Source organism: Nycticebus coucang, chromosome 3 (genome assembly GCF_027406575.1).
Source record: "Nycticebus coucang isolate mNycCou1 chromosome 3, mNycCou1.pri, whole genome shotgun sequence".
Classification (NCBI taxonomy): Eukaryota; Metazoa; Chordata; class Mammalia; order Primates; family Lorisidae; genus Nycticebus; species Nycticebus coucang.
Window position 1 is genome coordinate 14,701,788 of NC_069782.1, and position 27,998 is coordinate 14,729,785.

A 27,998-nucleotide genomic window follows, 5' to 3' on the forward strand; every position below is an offset into this window, starting at 1 on the left:
AGTTACTAACCCCAACACAGGTATATTTATTTATTTATAAACACAAATGCTATGACAGCGGCAGATACCAGGATACCTGTGCTTTTTGTCAAACAAAATAGCGCCAGGAAGGAGAGAAGGTGCATGCTTACCTGGCTGAGATCAGAACTGTTTCCAAGCCTTTTCTGAAAACCCTTTCATGTTCTTCACGCATCTCCTGCTTTTGATAAGGCTTATCACCAGACCCTGTTCAGGACTGCAGTAATCCAGATGACATGATCTCAGAAGAACACTTGCCCAGTAATGGCATGTCCACCAAAGAACTGACAATGACTATGGCTTTGAAACTCTGGAACCAATGAACTCTTTTTCCAAGCAGCTTATGTAAATCTCTTTTTTTGAATAAAAGCTCCCCTTTATCCTTTCCTCACCAAACACACTGGTAGCTTGACGTTGCATGCATTCAGGCTTATGATCTTTATTTCTATTCATGAGTAAACCCAACATATTTAGAGATGATACTCTCTGGTGTTTTCTTTTTTAAAGTTCAAAATGCTTTATTGATATATACTAAGCCCATAAAATGCACATGCAGTAAAAGAAATGTAGGGTTGAGATCAAAAATTGAAAGTTCTAACCATTTCTTCCCTGAACTCCAAGGTGTCATCCTGGAAATCCCTAGGGAATAAGCTTCCCACTTTGGAGACGCTGGGCTGGAGAAATGCATCCCACAATGTGGTGTGTATGCCAACCGCAGTGAGGGATCATGGGAGAGCTAGTTCACATGCAGATTTCAGGCAACTCTTCCAGCCCGTGGAATCAGGGCCTCCAAGGGCGAAGCCTGGGAATTTGTATTCCTTAGAAGTTTCCCCAGGAGGTATGGGTGAATATTAGAGTTTGAGATTTGTAAATCAACAAAGGGATAGTCCTATAATGGAAAGAAACTCAAGAGTGGTCTCAAAGAACACTGGACCCCTCGCCCCCATACCCAGCCTGGAGGGTGGGGGGAGTGGTCAGGAAGTCCATCCTGAAGGGTGATGAGGTGCTGGCTTCTCAGAATGAGCAAGACTTTACTGTGCCACCAAGAAGAAGGCTGTGCCACACGGAGTCCTCTGCCGTGTGAAGGGCCAACTCTGAGATAGGGCCTTCCATGCTCTGGGGTCATGTGAGACGTATCATACGATCCTCAGGAGAGGATCCACCCAGGTAGATGACCACCAAGGCAGGCATCTCTCTAACCCCAGTTTAGGATGAAAATGTCCAGAAATAATAGTGTGAGATATACCAGGTTAAACATATGATTTGTTTTACCATGAGTGAACATTGCCCCAAATCACTGTAATTTATTGTGATTTGCCTGTTAGGAGCAAGGCACCAAGGAGCCCAACATGACTATTGAGTTCCAGACCTCAGCTTCTCAAGGCCTCCACTTAGATTTTGGACATGACCTTCAGGTGGAGCTACAGAGGAAACTGCAAGCTGGCATCATGATTAGATAACTCAGAGCCTGGGCTCTAGTCCTGGCTGGTGCTTCCTGCAGGGCTCTATAAACTATTTGTAAATGATTATTTTGTGAATAACTCAGTTACAGAAGCCTCATAATCACAGGAGGTGAAATGCTTTACTTCAGTAAATATAAATAAATGTTCATTTATGTGAACCTTTTTATTTTTTATTTTCTTTGGACTCTGTCTGGCATTTCTAGACCTCACTGTCCGCGCTCATCCGTACATGGATAGTATGTTGCCTCCATGAATTTTTAAACTTTCTGCTCGTGCAGAAGGGATTTTAGCAACTGTTAATTACCCAAACGCCGGTTCCTGATGGAGGAAAAAAAATTCTTGTAGCATTCATTGAGTAGAAGAGGGAGTGAGGGAATTTGTGAGTTTTGATGGAGGGAGACCAAAATACAAAATCAGCTATTCTTTTGCATTATTCCCATTTTGGTTCCTTTTAGCTTTCTGTGTCAGGCACTGTGACAGCAGCTGTCTTTTGTGTAATCCTGTGTCAAGTCTTCCCACATCATAACTGAGGATAATTTAATGTCATTCCTGTTATTTGAAGAGGGTTCACTCGAGAGATAGTTATCGAGCCCCTACTATGTGCGAGGCACTGTTCTGGGTGCTCGGGATACAAAGATTTAGATGATGATCTTGGCGGAGCTTATGTTCTATGCAGAAAATGAACAATACACACAAAAAACGATAAGTTCTAGTACTCGGTTTTAGAAGGTGTTGGATGCTATCGAAAAAAGAATAGATGGAACAGGGCCAGAGGTACCCAAAGTACCAACTGGTGGCAGCTGGAGGGAGATATCACTGAGAAGGTGACATTTGAGCAAGACCTGAGAGAGGTGGCGGTGGGTGAGCCATGCAGATGCCTGTGGAAAGAGCTCCAGGCCAGGGAACTGCTATGCAAAGGCAACTGAGGCACCAGAAGTTTAAGCGCTAGAATTCATTTTCTTCCTTTATTTTCTAAGACAAGTGCCAGACCTTGAATACTCCTTATCTATTATACCATCATCATAGGAGACCCAGGTGTCAGTCTGTACAACACTAACTATGCCGTTGACCTTTGCAGAGCACTTAAAAGATTCCAGTGCAATTTTCATGGTGGGGGGTAGAGTGATGGAACTGTTGTGTGTCTTGGTGGTGGTGGTTACATGAGTGTGTTAAAAATTCTTAGAACGGGGTGGCGTCTGTGCTCAAAGGAGTAGGGCGCCAGCTCCATATACCGGAGATGTCGGGTTCAAAGCCAGCCCCGGCCAAAAAAAATAAAAAATAAAATAAATAAAAAAATTCTTAGAACTATACCCACCAAAAGTCCACATTATCCTATGTTAATCTAAAACATAGACATGTTGAAAAGCACGCCAGTGCATTTTATTTTGGTCTGCTCCGAGACCTGGGAGGTAGGTGGAGTGGAGTGTTAATATCCCCACTTTGCAGATGAAGAACCTGACACTTGGATGTCACTGGTCTGTAAGAGGCAGAGCTGGTCTCAAGGTCAGATCCCTTCTAAAGCTCATTCATGGAAAATATTGTCCTCTCTGCCACATTGCCTCCCAAACTGAAGCAAGTCAAATTTTCTGGCAATGGGAAACACACTGTCTAAAAAGAAGTCGGACTGATAACAACTGACATGATTGTTCACATGTGCCAGGCGCCGCTCTAGATACTTTATGTTGCAGGAAGTCTACTTGGCAGGTTATGTTATATTCATGTTACAGATGAGGAAGTTGAGGCATCAGAAAGATTAAATCGCTTGCCTGAGGCCTTGTAGGTGGAACCCAGGCCATCTGGTCCAAGGGTCTGTGAGCTTAATCTTCAGGAGTATCACCTCTGTCTAGCTGTTTCCAACACTAATGTGCTAAGGCCATGGTGGTCCTCAGCCTGGGTTTGGGGGGACTTGTACTTGAAAAGTCCCTTTTATGGAGAACTCAAGTTCAAAGTAGATACAGTATAGTGGTGTGGGGGGTTAGATCTTTTATATGACCAAATGTCACCAAACAATCTCTCCCCTTTTGCCTGTCATGATGCTCAGACTTCTACCATTGGAGACACTGCAGTCACTCTTGAAGAGGATTGAGAGGGTTGCTTTGAAGCTTTTTACCTTAAGCCTATACATCTGGAAGAGTTGTTTTAACAGGTGTGATCATGACGAGGTTGTAGTAGGCACTCTGGGCTGCCAGCCTAGCTTCTGTTTAAATTCCCCAATTACTCTGCCCTGGGGCTTCTCTGAGTTTGAGCCTCCAGTGAGAAGGTTCTGAGGGTAAGGTATTGAGAGGGGCCAGAAGTGAGGGCTCCAGGGACAAACCTCACAACCTTCTTGGTTTTCCTAGGATTGGGGACAGGCATGTTTCCATGGTGAGCCGCTCTGCTGAAACCATCCTAACATACTTCATGGAATACATCTTTAGAAAAGGGAATTAAATCTGACGGTGTTTGATTGAGTTCTGTGGGGCCCAAATGGAGGGGCCTCTGTGTGTTCACCTGACATTGATGACAGCTTGGCGGTAGGAGCCGGGACTGATAATTCTGCACCCTGGTGATCCTGTAAAAATTCCATTCTGCTACTAACGACATTGTGTTGTTATTATTATTTGTATAACTGTTCAGTGTTTCAAAAGCACTTTTGTGTATTCTTCCCTTTGATTCTCCTAATAGCCTCATGTGAATAGATAAGAATAAGCAATTGTAATAAATAGTAATAGTAGTTAGTATTACAGTGAATGCCATGCCGGATGTCGCCCCGTGTCACATCTGTCCTCTCATTCAGGGCTCACATCAGTTTGTAAAGGAGCCATCACTTTTCATCCCTGTTGTGCAGATGAGAAAACTGGGGCACAGAGGATGAATGTGGGGCCCCAGATCTCACCGCCTCACCGGCTGGGACGGGAACCACAGTCTGTCCGCCTTTGCAGCCTGTGCTCTCAGCTAGTACATTTCATTCCCTACCTGGATATTCTCCAAGCAGTGAAGGAAGAAGGGAATAATGGGTAGTGTTCTGGGCAGAAGGAAAAGCTTGTTCGGAAGCACATGACTCATTGGGAGAGTTCCACCATGCCTGGCCAAAGCAGTAAGGAAGACACTGAAGAAGGTGACAATGACCAGGCTAGGGTGTGGGGTGTGTCCTTTATCCTGGGGGCATGGAGGAAGCCACATGGGGCCTTCCACCTGCCCAGAGTTGCCGTTCAGAGAGCTCTCTCTCACTGCTTCATGGAAAGTTGATTGAAGAGTTGAGGCTATTGTGGGCAGGCAAAGGGGCAGACATTTGGTACCATGTGGATCAAGACTGCTGGAGGAGGGGTGGAGGGCAGGGCACGGTGATGAAAGGGAGGTGATGAAGCTGAAGATATTTTAGGAGACAGAATTGACAGGACCTGGTGACTAAGTGGCTGAAACCCATGAGGTTATGGAGGAGTGAAGTCTAAGACTCAAGTAAATGGCTTCAGGCCTGTAATCCTAGCACTCTGGGAGGCCAAGCTGGGTGGATTGCCTGGAGTCAGGAGTTTGAGATCAGCCTGAGCAAGAACGAGACACCAGCTCTACCAAAAATAGAAAAACTAGCCAGGTGTTGTGGTGGATGCCTGTAATCCCAGCTACTCTGGAGGCTGAGGCAAGAGGATTGCTTGAGCTCAATAGTTTAAGGTTGCCGTGAGCTATGATGACACCACAGCACTCAACCCCAGGTTCACAGGGTAAGTGTATGTTTACCCAGAGTGACAATGTGAGACTTGTCCAAAAATAAAAATAAAAAGTTCATGGCTTTAGTGTGGATAGGAGTGGGGTCCCAGAAGTGGAGGGCCCAGCTGCAAAACTCTTCTGGAGGTGAGCCACGAGATGAATCTGTGGTGTCTCTGAGACGTCAGAGCCCGGGGTTCTACTCTCCTGTCCAGGCTGGTCTTGGTTCATCCTTTCCCAAAGTAGCTGGTGCTGCCAGGGGCAACTCTCACTCACTCTGTGTACTTTGATGCAAAACCCGTGTCCCTGTGATTTTCACTTTCCTTCTAATTTCGGCCTCACTCCCAAATGGGAGAAATCTTTCACCCTGTTTGTAGACCTCTCCCAGTGAAGTTTCTTTTCTTGCCACGGTCTCCAGTAAGCCCCCAATGGAGTGGTTCTGTAAGATGCTATTTGATTTTTCCTGTCTGGTGTGGTCACTCCTGTCCTCTAGTGGCCAGTAATGGAACAGCATGGAGGCACCCTGAGTCCCATCCTGCTAGAGAGGACTATCCCTGCCCTTCTGGAAAGAAATCACAGAATTCCTTTCATCTGCAGTTTGTGACCATCTTCATAAATGGTGGGGGAGGGGGGAGGAACTGGATAAATTAATGGGGGAAGTGGACTTCATATCCTACTTCACACTATGTAAAAATCTAATTTGGGTGGATTATAGAACTAAACAGAAAAAGCCAGACCTGTAAAGCTTCTCTGAGAAACTGTAAGAAAATATGATTGTGACATTGGGGCTGGCAAAGATTTTTAAGAGCAGACACAGGAACACTAACCATAAATGAAAAGTTTGATCAATTGGACTTTATAAAAATTAAAAGTTTCTGATTATCAAAACACCTATGGTTAAGTTTGCATGCAATTTACTATGTTAAACTACTTCAAATTGGATGTGAACTTTATGGACACCCTACATGTATAAACAATTAGACATGGGCATATATAGCACAAGAATATGTAAAATATTCCTAATATCCCAAATATAAAGAAAGTGTGGTCTCATCCTATGGTATATATATTTTTTCTTATTGGAATGCTTTTATTTCAAATAAAACTTACCTTTTTATCTCAAATTTATGTTTTTAAAAGTCATTCTGCCAAACTTTTGCCCATGAAAGAAGTGAAGACAGACTCACAGACTGAAAAATGTCCACCTATATACATATCTGACAAAGAACTTGTATCTAGACTGTGTGAAGAACTCCTACCAACCAAAAGTAAAAGACAAACAACCACTTATTGGAAATAGGCCAAAGACTTGAACAAACACTTCATAAAAGAAGATGTATTAATGATCAATAAACCCATGAAACTTGCCTCACCTCCCTAAGGATCAGAGAAAATAAATTTAAAACACAATGAGATACTATTTCGTACCCAGTGGAATGGTTACGATGAAAAATGATTGACAATAATCAAATGTTGGTGAGGATGTGGAACAACCAGAACTCCCCAGTGGAGTGTGCAAAATGGAGCAACCAGGATGGGGAACTATTTGACAGTTTCTTACTAAGTTAAACACACGCTTACCCTGTGAACCAACAAATTAACCCCTAGGTATTTTCCCCCCCAAAAAACATCTATTTATAAATCAATCTTTCTATCCACCCATTTATCATCTATCTTCCTGCCTCCATAAAAATACTTAAAAAAAAATCTGGATAGCTATTCTATTCCTAATACCCCCCAAACTAGAAACGTTTGAAATATCCACCACCAAGAGAATGGAGTCGTGTTTTCTGGCTTATCCACCAACATTCCAGTGGAAAGTTGCTCAGTGATTAAAAAAAATAGAATGACTATCAATCCACATGACATAAGTGATATGTCATATATCACAATTATATTGAGGGAAAGAAATCATTAACAAGAGAGCAATAGACATGATTCTATTTATACGAAGTTCAAGAACAGGCGGAATTAATAAATGATGATACACATCAAAAATTAATAAATGGTGACACACATCAAAAATTAATCATGGTGACGCACATCAGAAAGTTTGCCTATGAGGGGGTGACCGGAAAGTGCAAAAAAGAACCTTACAAGGTGATAGAAGTATAATAAACCTTATACCAGCATATACATTTATCAAAACTCAAATTATATACTTAAGAACCCTGCATTTTACTTTTAAGTAAATTCTACTCCAATAAAAATATAAAATAATCTTAACAAAATATATGGAGTCTAAACCCATGGTTTAAATAGCCACTGTTTTCAGTGAGATACTTCGATCTCAAATGAACAGGATGGGTTTTATTTTTAACTTATTTTATTTTGTTTAGAAAAGTAATAAATATGTGTGTTCATCTGCTCTGGCTGCTGTAAGAAAATACGGTAGGCCACATGGCTTGAACAGCAGAAATTTATTTTCTCAGTTCTGAAGGCTGGCCTTCCAAGATTAAGGTGCTGGCATGGTCGGGTCCTGACGAGAGCCCTCTTCCTGACTTGTAGATGGCCACTTTCCTGCTGAGTCCTCACCAGGCAGAGGGCGAGGGGAGAGATCTCTCTGGTGTGTCTTCTTATAAGAAATCTACTTCCATCCTGAGGGCTCCACCCTCAAGACCTCACCTAACCCTAAATACCTCCCAAAGTCCTCATCGCCAAATACCATCGCTTTGGAGCTTAGGTCTTCAACCTATGGATTTGGTAGGGGGATACATTTCAGTTCATAGTAATATGCATTCTAGAAAATTTCAAAAATATAAATAAGGGGAAAGAAAAAGAAAAAAAATGACATGTACTTGCGTTTACCAAAATATAGTCCTTGTTACCACTTTATTTTATAGCCAAAAGTTTTGTTGTTTCGATTTCTACCTAGCTGTAGTCATTCTGTACCAATCATTTTGTAACACGATCTTTTTTATTTACTATAACAACATGAACTTTTTTCTGTTACTAAAAACTCTTTCTCAGTATGCTTTTTTAATAGCCACAAAGGTTCACTGAGTAACTGCGCTGTAGTTTATTTATCCGTTATCCTGTGGTTAAATGTTAAGATACTGCCCACGATAGCTGGGCGTTGTGGCGGGCGCCTGTAGTCCCAGCTACTCAGGAGGCTGAGGCAAGAGAATCGCTTAAGCCCAGGAGTTGGAGGTTGCTGTGAGCTGTGTGAGGCCACGGCACTCTACTGAGGGCCATAAAGTGAGACACTGTCTATACCAAAAAAAAAAAAAAAAAGATACTGCCCACTAGTTTGCTAGCGTAAATCATGCTGTGATAAACATATTTGTACAGAAGGCTTTTTCTGTAACTTAGATTCTTTCTTTGGGATAGAATTCTAGAAAATGGGAATTTTAGGTTTAAAGGGTATGCTCTTAATACATGTTGCCAAATTCCATTCCAAAAGGTTGTCCCAATGTCCCTTGCCACCAGTGGCAGGGCAGGGAGGGGAAAAGGCCTAGGGGTTAATTTGTTTTAAGGGGAGGAGGCCATGTCCATTCATGTGCTGGTTGACTTCTTTCAGAATTCCTCCGGCTCTTCCAGCCCAAAGTCCTGCCACTTCCTCTACCCAGCAGCCTGTGTCCTGGGCCTCACCAACATACGTGTGAGTAGGAACAAGCCATCCCATCAGCAGCCATGAATTTCCTCCGGCGGCGTCTCTCTGACAGCAGCTTCGTGACCAACCTGCCCAATGGCTACATGCCGGACTTGCAGCGCCCAGACAGCTCCACCAGCTCCCCCGCCTCCCCAGCCATGGAGAGGAGGCACCCGCAGCCCCTGGCCGCCTCCTTCTCCTCCCCGGGGTCCAGCCTGTTTAGCTCCCTCTCCAGTGCCATGAAGCAGACCCCGCAGGCCCCCTCGGGGCTCATGGAGCCTCTGGGTCCCTCCACACCTGTTGTTCAAAAACCCAGGATCCTGTTGGTGATTGACGACGCACACACAGACTGGTAAGCAGGAATCTGCCCACATGGCCAGCTCCGGGAGCAAGAGAGGACATGGGGCTTATTTCATGTCTTTGGGTGGGGGGGAGAGAGTGACAAGAGGCCCAGGTGGTGTCAAAGACTGGCCAGAGAGGACACCAACAGGGACAGAACGACTGTCACTGCCAGGCTTCTCGCACCTGTGTGCGGCCACATTCTATTCTAAGGGCTTCACGTTTATAGGTCCTCGGTTCCTCAATTGCAAAATCAAAAGTCCAGAACAGTCTGGAAATTAGAAAATGTTTTATAATCTTTTGGCAGGGTGTGAGTGAGGGGAAACAGTGATTACCCAATATCCCAATGGGGTCCAGAAGTTTTGTACACCCTTCTTTTAGAGGGGAGGGGGAGATGGGGATGAGGATATAGACAATTCTGTCTAGGAGCAATAAATGTTTGCTCGGGAGGATGAATGAGTGGGGGAAATGCTGACTTGTAAATTAACCTGAGAAATGGCTGTTACATTTAAAATGATTTGGCCAGGTCTGGTTGCATTCTTGATCTTTTTTCTACAATATATTGAGATGAAAGGAAAGGAAAGGAAGGGGGGAGGGGAGAGGAGGGAAGGGGCCAGAAATGTTCTTCTGATGGGTCCATCTGGTTATCCAGATAGGAGAGCCCCCCTGTCCAAGGGCCTGTTGATCTTTAATTCACAATACTCTTTACACCAGGGAGTCATATTGTGGGGAAGAAATTTCCTGAGCTCCTTTAACAGCAATGTTAGGATCTGATAGTCTGAATCACACCACTCAGGGTGCTTGTTCATAGGATTTATTAAAACCATCATGATGCATTTCCTATGGAATGTGGCTCAGCGACCACTAGGGATGTTACATGGTATATATACCATATCACTTTTCCAAAAATAAGAGAGGTCTTAAATCCAAAATACCTGCCGGGTTAGCCATTGTCAGCCTCAGCCACCCTCCCTCCATAAAATAAGGTTGTTATGATGGTAAAAGAAACTAAGACATTATCCCAAATCCTTGAGACCACAGTGCCTGAGTGTGCCTCCCAGCTCTTCCACATACTGGCAGTCTGGCTCCACAGCGTGTCCTGTGAACACCAAAGGTGATCTAATCTCCAGCCCCTTCTCAGGCGGTGCCCCCTAAATGGTAAGCTCTCGGGGCAGAGGCCTGACGCTGCGTCAAGATCACTGCAGCCATCATTCACCAGGTGGATACGAAGCCTGATTCAGTGCCAGGCACAGCTTAAAGTGAACAGGCGTGGAAGTAGACAGTTCCCTTTGTATGTATGTGGGGCGCAGGTGGAGTATAGATCTCTCCCCCAGCTTTTTGGAACTGAGAGATGATAAATATTGTCCGTGCAGTTGGGGACATAGAATTTGTGGTTCAGGGAATTGGAGCACATGTGGGAACAGGGCTACAGTGCATCCAGGCAGGGAATACATGGATGGGAACTGGAGCAGCTGACGGTGGACAGTGACCACACGGCGGCCGCACCGTGGGCAGCCAGGGCTGTGCGTTCGGTGAAGGCATGGATACATCCAGTCACTAAGCATTCAGATCCTCTGTTGTTCTCACATTCACATGAGCAGCCACACCCTTCCCTGGAGAAGTTTCCTCGGCCGGGAATCATTATGGCCGCTCTTTGGCGTGGGAGTTATTCATAGTTGGTTGGTCATGCAGGCTCAGTGTACAGTCACCAGTAAAGCATGCTCAGCAGAGCCAGACATCAGTCTTCACTGTCCTGTTGACTAATTGCCTCTTCTTAGTGAAGGTGGTCGTGTGAATCACCTCTGTTCTGATCCATTCTCAATCATCTTCAGTGTTACTGTTTGCTTGAAGGCGCTTGTCAGGAAGTCTTGTTTATCTCTGCTTATGAGTTTCCATAAAGCTACACATTTAGTTTCTGAGCATAGGGGTTACTATCTGCTGAGGTGTAGCTTGCGGGCCCCCTTCCTCCTGCATTGCCCGTGTCTGCCCGGTCACCAAAACAGCTACGTGGCCCTTGAAGTCTTCCACCTCTGTTCCATCCCACATTTGACCTTGATTCTGAGTCTTCCCCGTTGGAGACGTTATCCCTGGCGCAGCTCTTTTTCAGGAAAGTTGCTTCTTGTTTGGAGGCTGAACTTAATAAATGGAAGGATGGTGAGGGCTATCTGGCTTCTAATCCCACGTCCACCCTGAAAAGGGCATGTGACTGTTACAAGTTATTGCACCTGAATGAGAATGATAACAGTACCCACCTCGTAGAGTTAGTAGGTCAAGTGGGGTTGGCATCTGAGCTAGTTTGCAAGTACCCAGGATGTGCCTGGTAAATAGAAAGTGCAGTGGAAGTGTGTGTTAAAATATTACTACTGCAGATTATCGTGGGCCACCCTGGGCAACGTTAATCATCTGGACTGTTGAATATCTTCATGCCAAATATTGGGCAGTCTGAATTAGGGTTTATCCCATTGGGCTGTTAGTTCCCCTTGGTCTATTGGTCATTCCTCCCTGGGTGATAAGGTTGAGTTTTGTTAATCTCTGTCCCCCAGCACGTACATGGTGTGCAGAAGTGGAGGGATGCGGCGCATGAGGCTGACGTGCAGTGAGGGTCCTCAGTGAAGCAACATTACTTTGGGATTCAGTCTTGGGAAGGGAGGACCACTGTGGGAGTTTCAGGCTGTGTGCGTTGGTGGAGGACATGACTTTGGCCAGAGAGGTTTCTCCCAATCTATTTCAATCACACGCCTTATGCTCATCACATTTTGATTAGGCTGTGAGGACAGCAATCAGGTTTACAGGGTCTTCTTGCTTCTCTGTGGGTTAAAAAAAAGGGGGGAGAGTAAGAAACTGAGATTCATTAACTCACCCTGCATTTGTTGAATGTTTGTGACATGGGTTTCTCAACACTGAACTCTAACCCAGAGGCTTCACGAACTTCCTGTCTGAATCACAGTATGTCCCCGAATTTCCCTAAAGTGATGTAGAATCTCAATCCTACCCTGAAGAATTCCTGAATGGTGCCTGGGTCCCGCCACCTAGAGCGGCCAGCAGGTGGCAGGCCAGCCCCACGGGTCCCTGAGCGTCTCTGCCTTGGGGTCAGCCCCAGCCCCAGCCCCTCCTGCACTGTGCCAACTATCTCCAGAGAGGAAGTGGTGAAGGGGAGAGGCCAGGACTCACAGTCCTTGAGGGAGGAGAGGACGCATGGCCTGGACTGGGGATAGACTCTCACCCACACCCCAACCCACCCCAACAGGCACGATGCTGCTCCCTTTTCTACCCTCCTCTGTCTTCCTATTCCTGGTCCAGGTCCTTCCTGCAAACTCAGGTTTCCTTGCAGCAGGCAAGGAGATTGCAGGATACCTCTCTCTCCCTCCTGGTGGGTCCAACTTGCAATCTCTGGAGCAGCCTGGGTCTCCTAAGGACAGTCTGACAACTGCCAGTAACCTAGGGGGAAGGACCTTTCACCTCTGTGAAGAAACAGAGTGTCCCAAAGCTTCTGGGAGCACCTGTGGCCAATCTCTCCCACCGCCTGTTGGGTGGTGAGCCTGTCCAGGGAGAGGGTATTGGGAGCATCAGACCAGCCCACAGAAGGCCTGGCTTTGTGGTAGGTCCAAATTAAAGTTGATGCTGTTCTTTGGGATGGGGGAGGTCTGTTGGTTCTGATAACCACCAAGGAAAGGAGCAACAAAAATTAATGGATTTACAGCTCAGTTTTCTTTGGCCATCATGCCTCTCCACTGGTTCTCTTGCCTAGAATTTTCCAGCAGCTTCACTGTTCTCGGGCCTCCTGTCCTGACCTCACCTCCTTCCATGTCACCACCAAAGCATCCTCCTTCTGAAACACAAATATGACCCACGTCACTTTGCTCCTGCCTGCCCCCACCCCACGCATGTCCTTTTAGAATCCCGTGGTGTCCCATCAGTGCTCTCAAAGCCAAGGTCTCAGCATGTCTGCCCTGCCTCTAGCTTCCTACCTTGCTGTTTATTCTGCAGGAATAGCAAACGGCTTACAGTTCTCAAAACACCCTTTTGCCTTAGCACATTCTGTTCCCTGCTATCTGGAATATCCTTCTGTGTCTTGCTCACCTGGCCAATTTCTGTTCATCCTTAAAAGCCTGCTTGGCTGTCCCCTCTCCTGTGAAGTATTCCTTGACATGCCTCACTCTGCCCACAGTGCTAAGAACAGCCTCCCTGTATAACCTAAAACATCCTCCATGGTGCCGTAGGGGGCACACACCGTGCAGTATTGTAGCTATCTCCTGTATTCCCGGTGCTCCACACCTGGCCAGTGAATGTCCAGTTAGCATATGACACGCCCCCCCGTACCATCAGGGTAACTTAATAGGCCTAATAGAGTCAGCAGTTTAGAATGCACAGTTAAGGAGTTTCTGTTTTTATTTACCTACGTACGAAATCTTGGCTCTTTATTTACCAGGATGCTAGTTACCGTAAGGCTGACGCATGAAACAATTTTTTTTTTAAAGGGATGACCTTGCCTATGAGTATACCAAAACCCCAGGCTTGATTTTCAAAATCAAAGCATTTATCATGATCTGATGTGGTTGCCATACCTCCCTGCTCTCGGTTTCCCCTGTAAGGTCTCTGGATCCTGGGGAGGAAGGGCGTGGGGGGAGGGGTGGGCAGAGTAGCCAGGCCTTTGTCCCAGCTCCTGCAGGCCCTGGAGCCCTGGCCCTCCTGCCTCTCACTCCAGGGTAGCCAGGCTGCCAGAAGATCTGCTATTCCTTTCCAACAATGATCTGTTGTGACTTTCCCTTTTATTCCCCATCCTTCCCTATGGTTTCTTTTCTCTTCTATTGTTGGGAAAGAAAAAGGGTATCCTTGGTTTAAAACTCTCCTCAGCTACCAGCCTTTTTGCCCAGAGGATATCAGAGTACACCTCCTGGCTGAACGAGGATAGTGATACTCATGAACACGCTCCTTGTGCATTTCTGGACTCTCTGGGAGTTATTACGCTGGGTGATAATCGTCTGTGTCCCCTGCACTGCCAGCTGTTGGCCCAGTCCTAGGCGGTGCCTAGAACAGGGTGCATGTCTGTTGACGGAATGAGGGTTTGGGAGGTGGCGTGTTACTGGTAATGACAAGGCGGGGAGTGTGAACTGAAACCCAGGAGACCTTGGCAGCATTCTTTTTTTTTTTCTTTTATTAAGTCATATATACATAGATCATGAATACATTTATGCCTTTGTGGGATTCAATGTGTTGATTATTTGTACACATTGGAGTGCTTACATCTAACTAATTAACATAGCTTTCATCTCATTTACTTAATCACAGTGTTAAGATATCTGTGTTCTATACTTGATAGATTTGACTTGTACCCTTGCAATATGCTCCATAGGTGTGGTCCCACCATTAACCCTCCCTCTATCAAACCTTCCCCCTTCCATCCCTTCCTCCTTCATTTCTCTTTCATCCTGGGCTATAGTTGTGATTCATCTTTCATATGAGAGTGTGAGTGATTATAAATTGGTTTCATACTAGTACTGAGTACATTGGATTTTTTTTTCTATTCCTGAGATACTTTACTAAGAAGAATATTTTCCAGCTCCATCCATGTAAACATAAAAGGGGTAAAGTCTCCATCTTTTTTTACTGCTGCATAGTATTCCATGGTATACATATACCATAATTTATTAATCCATTCATGGGTCGATGGGCACTTGAGTTTCTTCCAAGACTGGGCAATTATGAATTGAGCTGCAATGAATAATCTGGTGCAAATATCTTTGTTGCCAGATGATTTTTGGTCTTTTGGATATACACCTAGTAGAGGAATTGTAGGATCAAACAGCAGGTCTACATTTAGATCTCTGAGTGTTCTCCAAACTTCCTTCCAAAAGGAGCGTACTAGCTTGCATTCCCACCAGCAGTGCAGAAGTGTTTCCTTTTCTCCACATTCACGCCAACATCTGTAGTTTTGGGATTTTGTGATGTGGGCTACTCTTACTGGAGTTAGATGGTATCTCAAAGTGGTTTTGGTTTGCATTTCTCTGATGACTAAAGATGATGAGCATTTTTTCATGTGTCTGTAGACCGTGCACCTGTCTTCTTCAGAGAAGCTTCTGAAATCCTCTTCCCCTCTCACCTCATACTCAATCCCATAGCAAATCACTTTGGCCACGCTGGAAGCATTTGTTCCACAGAAACGGGCAAATGTTGTAAGTTTCCCCATCTAGAGAACCAGCTACTAAGAACTTGCCAGTTCACCACCACTCATGGGGCTTCAAATAGCGTCTCAGGGGACCATTTTCCAGGTGAGGAGACAGCGCAGAGAAACCGCACACCTGCTGGAGGATGCAAAATGGGGGCGGCTGGGCTGGGTCTTGAACTGGCTTCACTTCATTTTATTTCATTTTGTTTTGTTTTGTTTTGTTTTGTTTTATTATTTTACTTTCTTACTCTGTCCCCCTTGGTAGAGTGCTGTGGCATCATAGCTCATAGTAACCTCAGACTCTTGGGCTCAAGTGACTCTCCTGCCTCAGCCTCCCAAGTAGCTGGGACTACAGGTGCCTGCCATAACACCTGGCTGTTATTTTCTATTTTTAGTAGAGATGGGATTTTGCTCTTGCTCAGGCTGATTTCAAACTCCTGAGCTCAGGCAATCCACCTGCCTCGGCCTGATTTCAAACTCCTGAGCTCAGGCAATCCACCTGCCTCAGCCTCACAGAGTGGTGGGATTACAGGCGTGAGCCCCTGCACCTGGCCCCTGGCTTCACTTCTTAAAAGGTATTTCTGGTGGAGCCTCCTCCTGCTGACCGCTGCCGGAGCGTCAGTACTTGGCACCAGGTAGAGGCTGGAAAGTATTGGTTGAACCAATGAGTGAACAATTGAATGAACAAAATGTGGGATTCTGAGAATGGGGGTCACGTCTTCATCATCTCATAGCAGGCACTGTGCACTTTGCATGACCAGACGTGCTGAGTGGCTTTCGTAGACTCCCTAACTCAGTCCTCTAGTCACCAGCCAGCACGCATTAGTGCTGTTCTCATTTTGTAAATAAGGAGAACTGAGGCTCTGCGTCCAAAATCAGAACACGTGACGGTGGTATCTGGATCTGGCTCAGGCTGTCCAAAGGATCAGCCAGGCCCCCTGGTTCCCTTACTATCCTCCCCACTTCCACCTGATGCCCAGCCAGTTCTGTGCTGCGTGGAGTGCATTGGCCTCGGACCAGGGCTCGGGAACCTCACACCCAGCATCTGAGAGTGGGTAAGGCAACGGGTGTCAGCTCGCCACCTTACAGCATGTGGCCAAGCACAGCATCCTGGTGACTTCACCCTCTGAGGAAGGCACCCTGCCTCGAGCCAGGCGGCCCCGCCCTGCTGGAGCCCTCAGAAAGCTCAGGTTTGCAAATTGGACTTTTACGGAGACTGCCCTTGGCTGTGCGCAGAATATTTTCCTCTTTTTAAAGCATCAAGGGATCTCAGGCAAGGTCTTTCCTATGTTTTGATACGAATGTGATTTCCCAACACATGTGAGACTTGTTTCCCAAGAGAGTTAAAAAGGGAAAGAAGCTAATATGCTGAGAAGCCAGGGCGGGCAGGTGGCCACTCACCATCCCTGTGGTCTTGCCAAGCTGCTGTCCCTTTCTGAGATTCAGTATCCATGTCTGTGAAAGGGGATCATATTGTCACCACCAGCCTCACAGGGATGTTAATACCTAGTTCCTGTCCTGTCCCGTCCTCCACGGTGTCTAACAGGGTGGGTGCTTGGCTTGCCTGCTCCTCAGGCCTGTCCTACCCATATGTTCTGGCCAAGGGCAGAGCTGATGTCTTGTTTGTGCAACCCCTGATGCTGGTAGCCTAGAACAGGGCCTGGCACCTGGCTAGATGGGTGATTTAATTAATGTATGAATAGATGCTCTTCTTGTTATTTTTATTAAGGGAAAGTTCAGGGAAATGCCCTGGGCAAGAGTCTAAGAATAAACACTCAGTTGCCCTGGAATTTGGGCAGAGTACCAGAATCTGCCATGTTATTCCAGACCTCTCCTCCTCTTTCCTGCCCAGGGGATAGTTCGATGGCCCCCAGTCCTCAGCTGCTTTGACCGCAGGCATGAAGACTGCAGGCATCTCGGTGTGTCCCTCTGAGGACTAGCACTGGGTCTGGTTGGCCCCATGGTGATTGGGACATTCTGCTTCTGTCTGTGCCACCTGGTGGAGGGATGGGCCTGGGCATGAACTCAGAATTGGCTTTACCAGCGATGGCTTCTGAGTAGGGTTGTCAGATTTAGCAAATCAAAATACAGGGCACCCAGCTAATATGTATATAAAACCGCAAACGAGTATAAGTCTATCTTATGTACCATTTGGGGATATACTTATACTACAAAATTATTGATTGTTCATTTGGAAACTCCCATTTGACTGGTTGTCCTGTATTTTATCTGGCCTCCCTGCTTATGGAGGATAGGAACAGGAGACTCTCCTGGCCCTGCTCACATGGGGCCAGTGAGAGACTGGCCTTTGTGCCTCTTCACTTTCTGGCTAGCGAGCCAAACCAGGCCCCCCAATGACCCCATTCTCAGAGAGCAGCTTTCCCTGCATGACAAAGACTGTCTATCACCAGCAGGGAGGGAGCAAAGCCGAGTGGCCCATCTAGAGCCAGACGGCGTGGGTACTGCAGACTCCAGGCCCCATTCTCTCTCTCAGTTATGTGACCTTGGGCAAATCCAACCTCTGAACCTCACATTCCTCAGCAGCAAGGCAGGATCGCAGAATATCTTTCCTGAAGGGTAATTGTGAAGATTAAAGGTAATAGCCTGGGTGGAGCTGGTACATGGCTGAGCTGTCGTAATCGGCCCTGAAATGGTAACTGTTATTAACAATTAATTGCAATTACTAATTGCTTGTGAATATAATAGTTCTGGGAGCCAGGGGGAAGGAAGCCACTTGGCCTGCTTCGTGGTTCAGCTGGATGTGCTCGAGGGCCGTCTTCCAGAAGCCCTGGAGGAGGGTGTCTGGATCCTGGCAGGCTGGCAGCGCCTGTGCTGGGAGGAGGGAGAGCAGACTCCAAGTCACTTCCCTCCCACCAGAGTTGGTTGAGAGGCTTAAAGCGGAGACACACAACTCTCTGTTGGAGACACTTGGCGGTGGGGAGCAAAACCCTTATGCCCCTCTCCACTGCCTCCCCTACCCCAAGACTCTCCTTGAACAAGGGCAGGCCCTGCCTGTTTGTGGAAAGGCAGGGAGTTCTGGGATGGCTAGAAGGGTGGGGGTGGAGATGGGAAGGACCTAACACAAGGGGTTTTGTCACTTTCCTGCTTGCTTCATTCTGTGACTCAGACACACACAGCACCTGCAGTGGCCCTGGATCTGTGGACTCATCCTTCTCCCTCTGGGCACCCACCCTGCACCCCTGCCCCTCCCTGTCCCCTGGCGTCCTGGGCCTGGTGTCTCGGGGAAGGGAGGGGCCCTGGGCATTCCCCAGTGGCCTGCCTGGTCTCCTGGAGACAGCTCCGTTTTCCCAGGCCCGGCCCCTTTTATCAGGAAGACAATGTGGGCACACAGTGCGGGCCTTGTGTGGCACCCAAGCCCCGAGCCCTTTGACTTGAGGAATTTTTCAAGTGCTGACCTCTCTCCGTGAGGTCTTCATGCCGGCCAATCCGACAGCGTGGTGTCCCTGCTACTTCCTACCCGGCTCTTACAGGGAGGAGGGGGACAGTGAAGAGTTGTTACCCCTGCCCTGGTAGAGTCTTGGAGGAGAGCTTTGCCCTCAGAGCCGAGGCTGGAAAATCTAGGGGAAATGTCTTTGAGCAGAAGGGAGTGTCGGGAGAAATCTGATGGATGCTGTTTCTTCCTACATGTCTCTTCCTGGCTGCCTCTCTAAAGAGCTCTGCTAAGGCAGTGGGATCTGGAGATGGGGCGTGCTCCTCTCTGGCCTCCGTTTCCTCACGTGAAACAGTGAGGCTGGACTAAGGTCAGCCCCCACCCCCACCCCCACCCCAAGACCGTTTCCATCAGAATGACATTCCGCTTCTCGCTAACTCAGGCAAAATAGGGATTTATTGGAAATATATGTGGGGAAGCTTCCAGGAGCAAAGAAAAACATAGGAAGACCTGAGTGTTGGCAAGTTCAGGATCCCAGGTCCCTGTAGCCTGAGGATCTAGGAGGCAGGAACAGTCTCTTGTTAAATCCGCTCCTGTTGGCTTTCATCCTTAGTCCTTTCTGTTCACAAATCAAATTTCTGGGGAAGAACAAGCACGGCTTATTCCACTCCTTGTGCTATGGACACTTTTGGACAGTCCCACCAAGACTGCACAAAAGAGAAGGGCCTGGTTCCATCCATGCAAATGCAAATAGAGGTGCTGTTACCAGAGGGAGGCACAATGGGGACGGGACAGGCCAAACTGAGATGTTTCCCTTGAACGACTGCACTGGAATATCCAGAGTGGAGCTGAGGAGACTATTTTTCAAAATGATGCAGAGCCAAGTTTAGAAACGACCAAGCTGGAAGACTTGTTTCACATGGCTCGCAATTGGTACAACTGGAACCACAGGGGAAAATAAAGAGGGAGACAGAAAACTTGTTACCTGAGTGCACTGCTTGGTGAGGGAGTGAGCTCCCCGTCACTTGCAGGTGTTCAAACACAGCGGGGCTGCCCAGTGGGGAGAAACAGTGGGACTCAGACCACAAAGGAGGCTTGGACCCACAGCCTTTCGTCTTCTCCTAGGTGTTTCTTCTGAGCACTCTTCATGCCCTGGGTTTGCTTTTTCTCGGAGAAGTTCAATGGTTTCTCACTGTGAGCCTCGCCTCCCCTTCCAGGGTGGCTTTCTGGCCCAGGCCCTCCAAGTGACCTTCTTTTGAAGGAGTCCCTCAGATGCATGGATCTTCTTGAGCAATAGTTGGAATTGCACACTCCACCCTGCCTCAGTTGCAGCCTTGCCCAGGGGAGGCAGGGCTCTGGGCAGATGCCAGACATGTTATAGAACATCTCTTCTCTCCAGGGCCTGGCACATGGATCCTTGAAGGAGAGAGGCAGGAGAGGGGCTGGTGTCCACTTTCCTGACCTTCCTGTCTGGGTTTACAGCAGGGATAGGGGTATGGGTTTCCTGAAGATTTGTACTGAGCTAACTGCCATCTTCAGAATGGGCTTAGCTAAGTTAGCGGTTGTCTATGCAGCTGCTCATAGGAGACAACCCGGCGAGTGAGTGAAGGGGCAGGTGGTAGGAAAAAATACAGGCATCGAGAAATATCTCTGTGCTATAAGGAAAACAGCAGCGCAAGCTCTATAACAAATGGTAGCTGCCACATGGTTTGAGCTGCAGAGAGGTGACAGGGTGCAGAGGGAACTGTGCTGGGCATGAGAACTGATGCCCTTTCTGGGGCAGCAGCTGCAGGCCACTCAGCCAGTTGCCACCATGTGGGAATAAGGGCATGATGTTGCTGACCTACTGATTTTCAAAGGAAGCCAGAAATCTGAATTTTATATGAATTTTCTATTTAAAAGTAAAAGTATACAATACAATTTAACCTCAGCAAAAGACTGTGGACTCTATGAGATCTACCAATTGGCAACTTCTGATAAAGAAGACAGGAGTCAGGGTAAATATGTGGTCTAGTTTCACTTCAGGGATTTTTGGTGCAATTCCAAAGGCCTAGCACAGTGCTGAACACATGGTATTTGTTGGATGAATGAATGGATGAGATGGATGGATGGATTGATGAGATGGATGGATAAGATTGGGTAGGTGGATGAGATGAATGGATGGATAAAAAGGATGAATGGATGAGATGGATGCATAGGTAGATGAGATGAATGGATGGGTTGACGAAAGGAAGGATGAGATGGATAGATTGATGGATGGATGAGATGGATGCATAGGTAGATGAGATGGATGGATGGATTGAAGGATGAGATGGATGGATGGATGAGATGGATGCATGGGTAGATGAGATGGATGGATGGATAAGATGAATGGATGAGATGAACCATAGATAGATGAGATAAATGGATGGATTTATGGATGGAAGGATGAGATGGATGGATGTGTTGATGAATAAGATGGGTGGATGAGATGAATGGGATGGGAGGGATGGATGAGATGGATAGGTAAGATGGATGGATGGATGAGATTGGGTAGGTGGATGAGATGGATGGATAAGATGGATAGATGGATGGACGGATGAGGTGAATGGATGGATGTATTGATGAATAAGATGGGTGGATAAGATGGATGGGATAGGTAAGATGGATGGATGAGATTGGGTGGGTGGATGAGATGGATGGATGGGTAGATGGATGGATGGGTAGATGGATGAGATGGATGGCTAAGATGAATGAGATTGATGAGATGGATGGATGAGATGGATACGATGGATGAACATATGGGTGGATGGATGGATTGGTGGATAGACAAATGGATAATAAATACTCTTAGCCTCTTCTTTTGTGCCCTGCCCTTTTCACCTCGGCAGGCCCATGTCCCTTTTATAAACAGGGCATACAGTATCCTCATGGTCCCTTGTCATCCTCCTTCTGCCACCAAAAATTTGTTTCTGAAATGATCAGCAATTAGCCACTTGCACCTTGGTCTGAATTATTTCTGTATCTCAATGTATTATCTTTCCTGTGAGCATTTCCTCAGTTTGGGCCTTAGTAGATCCTCAGTAAATGTGTGCTGAGGGCATGACTTAGGCGTCTTAGAATGAACCCTTTCTGTGGTATGAAGGTTGTAGACTTCCAGACATCTGTAGAAATGAAGATGATATGGTGTCGTGTCTTTAGAGAGGAAAGAAATAGGACTAGCAGATGACATTCTATCCTATCCTCTGCAGTAACAGGGAATGAGTGGTTGATGACTTTATTTACTAAAAGCCTGTGCTGGGGAGCAAGGGGAGCACCCAAGGAGCAGATGGGATGGGCCTCCGTCATGCTTGACACTAAGCAGGGTTTCACTGAGAGCAAGACAGATGCAGCCACCTACCTCCTCTGGGAGAAAGAAAAGGGCTTGTCACTTCCCCAGGGACATACCCACCTTCCCTCAGCCCTGTACCTACCTTGTTGAAGAACAGGATGGAAAGAGAAGAACATTAATTAAACAGCTGCCACGTGGCAGGGGTATCGTTCATGGTGTCGTTATGGCAGACGCAGCAATGTCCTTATTTTTACAGATGAAGAAAGCAGGAATAGGAAGGTTAATATTTGGGGCAGCACTAGAAGTAAACAGCTGGGCAGGACCTGGGTCCGTCTCTAAGGCTAGCAGGGCCTCCCCCTGCCATTACCTGGGGAGGTGAAATTCCACCCCTGCAATCCACCCTGAGCAGTGCACTTTCTTGGCAGGTTCCCAGAAATCTTCAGTTCTGTGTCCTCATTTGACAACCCTGTGACACCTCACGCAGCAGGTGTCAGAGCTACCCACACAAACCTGGGTCTTCCACCCCATGCTAGCTGTTTCTTTTTCCTGCAAACTAAGAGGCTGCAAACAGGGCTGCTCCCAGTGCCTGCCCACCTCCTTTGCCCTGGCCTGTGTCCTCCCCGCAGACACAGACATCCAGATCCTGCCTCACCATCTGTGTAGCCTGAGGCCCTGGCAGCAAACAGGTAGCAAACGCAGGCTGGTGGGATGGGTGAACCCTCAGGCTGGCGTGGCTGCGTCTTCCATGGGCTGAGCGGAATCTTTAGGCTAATGCTTTGCAAGGCCATTGTCCATTCTTGTCCCTGCTATTAAGTAGTAAGACCCTGAGACCAAAAACTGTTGTCTTCGTGCTTGTTTCCTGGGATCCTGCAGGCGTGCACACGCAGGAGGTCTCCAATCCGTGTATGCCAAGTGTCTTTTAAAGATGCCTTCCTGGCCACCCTAAGTCCAATTGTCCCTGCACCCCCAGCTGACCCTATGCATTTTACTCACAGAACTCATTCTTTCTGTCTTGTTTATTTTTCGTCTTCTTCCTGAGTGTGTAAGCTCCACGAGCCCAGGCACGACATCTGCCACCTGTATCTGCTCTTTCTACCCCTTTGTCTCAGAGGGTGCCTGGTCCATGGGAAGCTCTGTAAACAGTAACCGAATGAAGGATTGCAGGAGTGACGGGAAGTGAGACCAGATCCTGCCCACAAAAATCCCAAATTACTGTCAGAGGCAAACAGGGTGGGGACATGGCACATCCTGTGATCAGGGCCCTGGGGTGTCTCAATTCCTTACCTCTGTAGATCCCTGGACGGAGATGAGGAGTCACTAGTGGGGGGGGGCCTGTTTGGACACAGGCAGATCCTGTTTGTGCTAATTCTCTTTTTGCTTCTGCCTCTGCAGCAGACAGGAAAGTACTCGGTGCCTGTTACCCTCTCACCCCCCCCCCCCCACCTCCCCAGACTAGGGACTTCCCACCCCGGGCAGTACCGGTTTTATAATATTCTCCTTCCTGGTGCCTCAGATGTGGCAGTAAAATATGAGACCACCCACAGAGATGGAGTCGTCATGGAGTCCAGAGCTTCCCCCACCTTCTTCCCAAGGCCAAGGGCTTGATTGATTGGCTGAGGTATTCAGGGAGCTCCTTATGAGAATGAACATATTAGGGCATTAGGAGGAGGCAGCTCATGGGAGACAAAGCCCTTGAGCATAACAGGTCCATCCATTTTGCCTGAGGTCAAACAGCCAGTCAATTATGGAGGCAGCAACCCCAGCCCCCAAAGGCATCTAGAATTCCAGACCATCCCTGCCCTTCCCTCTGCCAGACAGAGCTGTTCAGAGGCAGCTCAAGCCTGAATGAACCCCACCCCCAGCAAGGAGGCAGCAGTCTGTGTGGCCCATCAGGAGACAGACTTCTGATTCCCAGCCAGGCAGGGGGATGGACCGCCTGACCCTCAGCTTCAGCTCGACTCCATCTGCCAGGCCCTGCAGTAAACATTCCAGAGATGGGCAAACAAGCGTCTCTCCTGGGAAGGTGAGGTCCCGTTGAGGCCACAACTGTGTGGGTGGTATTGGGGTAGCTCAAAGTGCCCGGGGTTCCCAGTGAAAATTGAGTTGAGGGCTGCCTGTTGTGCAGATTGGACACTGTACGATATGACTCCATGTAGTGATCTGTGTAGATGTGTGAATTTATTACAACGGCATGCCAGTAGATGGCAGTAAAGCGTCTCTGGGAAAGGCAACCCTGCAGTCTATCCCTGGAAGATACTATCCCTTTACCCAGTTAATGAACATTTGCTAACCATGTGTCGTGTGTGCTAGCTCATCGTGCTGGATGCTGGAGATACAGTGAGCACTGAGACTCCGTTTCTGGTTTCCAGAAGCTTACAGACTAGGTATTTGGGGAGAGGGGACAGAGCAGAGATATGTAATGACAGAGTGGAGGCATAAGTGTTATGATAATAGCAGGGACAGCCTGCTGCAGGAGCAGAGGAGGGACCCCTACCCCAGCTGGAGAGAGGTGCTGCTCAGGAGGACTTCACAGAGTAGGTGTCCACCTGTGTGGATCACAGCACATGAGAAAGAGGTGGCCAGATAAAGAAGAGCAGAAGGCCACCAGAGCAGTGAGGATGTGGGGTGCATAGGCACAGAGGCAGAAAAGGACAGGGCGTTGGGTATGTCCGTGAAGTAGATGGGGACCGCCAGTCGGCAGGGTTCAGATCATGAAGGGTTAAGGTGTTACTGAATCCAGAAAATCTTAAAGTATGAGACTGCTTAGAAGTCATGAGACTTTGAGCAGAGACTGCTGCATCTGGAACAGGTGGGGAGGGATGCCAAGGGGCTGGCAGCCTTACCTAGCAATGCCACCTCTTTATTATTGCCATTACCATCCATCACTCATCACACTTTGGGGAAAGAGCCAAGTAAGGGGAATCATACTTCTGTCTTATAGTGTCCAAGAGGCAGGATTACCTTTTTGTTTGCAGGTTCCCATGCCTGGGAAACATACATGTACGTCAGAGCTTGCTCTGTGCCAGGAACTGTTTTAAGTGTCTTGCTTCATTTAATTCCTGAGTCCACTGGACTCTACTGCCCTGTTGCATAGAAGATGAAGTAGAGTTCTCACCACAGCCTTCCCTAGTAGATGCTATTATCACTTGACAAATAGGAAAACTGAGACCCAGAGGATCAAGTACTTTGTCTTAGAACACATGATCCATGATTAGTACAGCTAAGATTTTACCTAAACCTGTGTGATTCCAAATCCATGTTTTCTTCCGGTATGCCAGTGATTATAATCCTAGGATTTCATCCTAAGGTTCCAGGCCCACTCAGGACTTCTTTTAAACTCAAGCAAGAAAGATCTTTTACTTATATCCTACTCTGGCCCTTATTAGCAGCTAGCACCACCCCTCTTGACAAGCAGAGGAGTTACCAGAGCCAAAGAGATATACCTACCAGGAGCTTGCAAATTGTACTCTTGGACCCTGCTCTGGATCACCAAACTCTAGAATTCCCTACCTAAAGGGACATCAGCCCGATTCCAGGGCCAATACAGGCTAATGCCTTGGTCCATTGTCCAAGAGGTGACCAATGGACAACTGTTCTGGGAAGGGGGAGGAGTGGATGACGTCTGTCCACATGGTCTGGCTATCAGCAAATCTCAGGATCCTCAGCGAGGCAGAACAGAGAGGAGGGTGGGTGGAAGATTAGGGAGGATCACACGTGGCAAGGGCTGAGAACCAAGGGCTGGCGATCCCTTTGCTGGAGTGTTCTGAGTATTATGCCAAGAATGTTAAGCCTAAATTCTGAGCCTTAAAGGTCATTACAAAGTTGTATTTGTCGAGGAAGGAAGACAGACATGTTTAATTTAAATGTTTGCTAGCTTTGTTTATCAATTTTAATATTAGACATATGACACGTTAGTCTCCTACTTGTTTTGCCTCAAGCCCCACAAATACTAGCGGAGGACTGTTCTAGAATTTGCTGAAGGTACATTTAAAGGATTTGTGATAAAATTCACCAACTGTGTGAAATGGCTCTCTTTGCATGAGGCTTGCCCCCACAGGCATTTTATTGAAGACCATTGCTGGGAAGAAAACCCCAAAACCCTGCTTTCAAGTCACACTAATATTTCCTGTCTCACCACAGTCCTACCTAGTTGACATCTAAGCCCAACAGCCTTGTAAGAAAAAGTGGCATTAATATCAGAGCTGTCAGCCAGTGATTCAGGCAGCCCTGAGAACGGATGAGCTCCACTTTGTAAGTAGACTTTGCAAGGAGGCAGACTAAAGCAGTCGGAGAATTTATAGAAAGGATTCTTTCACAAAATGGAAGGTTGGAAAAAAGAGGTGGCAACATCCATCTTCCAGGGAAGAAACTAATAAGAAATTACGAAGGAGGCTCTTGACTGTAGTGCTCCCAAATTATTGATTAGAACTCAAATTGTGTGGCTACACCTACCTCCCTACCTGGGAGAGTTAAGATGAACGTTTTTATGTGTCTGTCTATAAATTCTCTTATTGGAAAAAAAAAAAAAAGTTGAGAATGGGCATTGGGAAGCAAAAAGCTTTCTGTCCCAGAGAAGAGTTACAGAAATGGTGACACAGTGCCCAGTTTACAGTAAGTGACTAACAACTACTAGTTTCATATTAACAGTCAAAAAGGGCAAATGGAAATTTTTCCTTTGGCTTTCTGTATGAGAATATATCTAAGCCCATAAGCACCCCAGATGTAGCTGCTGTTTTTAAGACTTGAACAAAAACACAAATGTGGACGCCTTGGGTACTTAGTGTTCCTGGATTTCAGTGTCTTCATCTATACAATGGAAATAGTGATACAGCTACGTGCTGGTGGTGGTTGTGAACATGAATGAGAAAGGCTGTAGGTTAAACCCCCTAGTGTGGATTCTGGCACTAAGAATTCTACAAGTGTTTTCTTCATCTGTCTCTTCACTTGTTTGTTCTTTCAACACACGTGAATTGAGTTTGTGTGTAAAACACTCTGGTGAATGTTGGGAAGAGAAGGATGAGTAAGACAGAATGTTCCTACCCTCAAGGAATTGGGTTATGGATTAATGGTACACAGCCCATTAAATGTAGTTGTTAATTGTCATTCATTATAGTTGTAATGAGTCGTATGAAAAGAGAATCCATAGTCAGGGAAGACATGAAGTATGAGATAGGATTAGGTGCTTATGCAGAAAAATGGGCAAGTAGTTAGAGTTGAGAAATAATTAAAGTATAGACTCATTGGGAGTAGAGAGAGAGATAACTAGGATGACATAGTCCACATTTCCACCTTGAGTGATGGGTAGATGGGGATATTACCTATATTTACTGATAACAGGGAAGACAGAGGCAGAGATACAGAAGAAAGTCTTGGAAGGATGGAAAGATGGTTGGTTGGATGGATGGGTGCGGAACAGACAAGGGGATGGAAGAGGACTGCATTATTTATTTATGGAGGATTCCTTATTTCATTCATTTCTCAAACTAACCCTTAGAAACATGTAGCACGGTGATGAACATCATTTTTTTACAGAGTATAAAACTGAGACATGGGGAGGTCAAGTGAGTTGATAGAACCGGAACTTGGGTCTCCAACCTTCCTATCCACATTCTTTCCTCTCTGCCACATGCTGCCTGTGAAAAAACAAAAGAGAGAAAGTTGAGGGGTCAAGGGGCTGGAGGAAAGAGTAAGAAGGTCCGGAATGAGCGTCAGTGTACACTCAGAGAGATGGGGCCTTTGGAAAAAGAGAAAAGATTGATGCCATCTGCCTGCTTCCTCAACAGATGTTTTCCTCTCCTTTACAGGTCAAAGTATTTCCAGGGAAAGAAGGTGAACGGGGAGATCGAGATTCGAGTGGAACAGGTAGGTGGGAGCTGTGTCTTTACCACCATCACCTTCACCTTTTCTATAGCTGGGACCATTCTCCTGAGCTTCCTTGGTTCCTGTTTTATGTGGCCATAATGAGCTAAGATTAGCAGAAAAGTAAATCCTGCTTTATATACCTGGGAGTCTCCTTAAATTCCAGAATTATTTGGTTT

General features: G+C 46.8%; 1 protein-coding gene across 3 annotated transcripts in view; it reads left to right on the forward strand.

Moving 5' to 3' along the window:
• Window positions 1-27,998, forward strand: part of SYN3 (synapsin III) — a 449,664-nt gene that overhangs the window by 25,260 nt on the left and 396,406 nt on the right. For all 3 annotated transcript variants that reach the window (XM_053582387.1, XM_053582386.1, XM_053582388.1), the window contains exons 2-3: window positions 8,683-9,106; window positions 27,765-27,822. In XM_053582387.1, coding sequence (XP_053438362.1) covers window positions 8,796-9,106; window positions 27,765-27,822 — 369 coding nt within the window. In that variant the 5' untranslated portion in view covers window positions 8,683-8,795. The remainder of the gene's footprint in view (window positions 1-8,682; window positions 9,107-27,764; window positions 27,823-27,998) is intronic.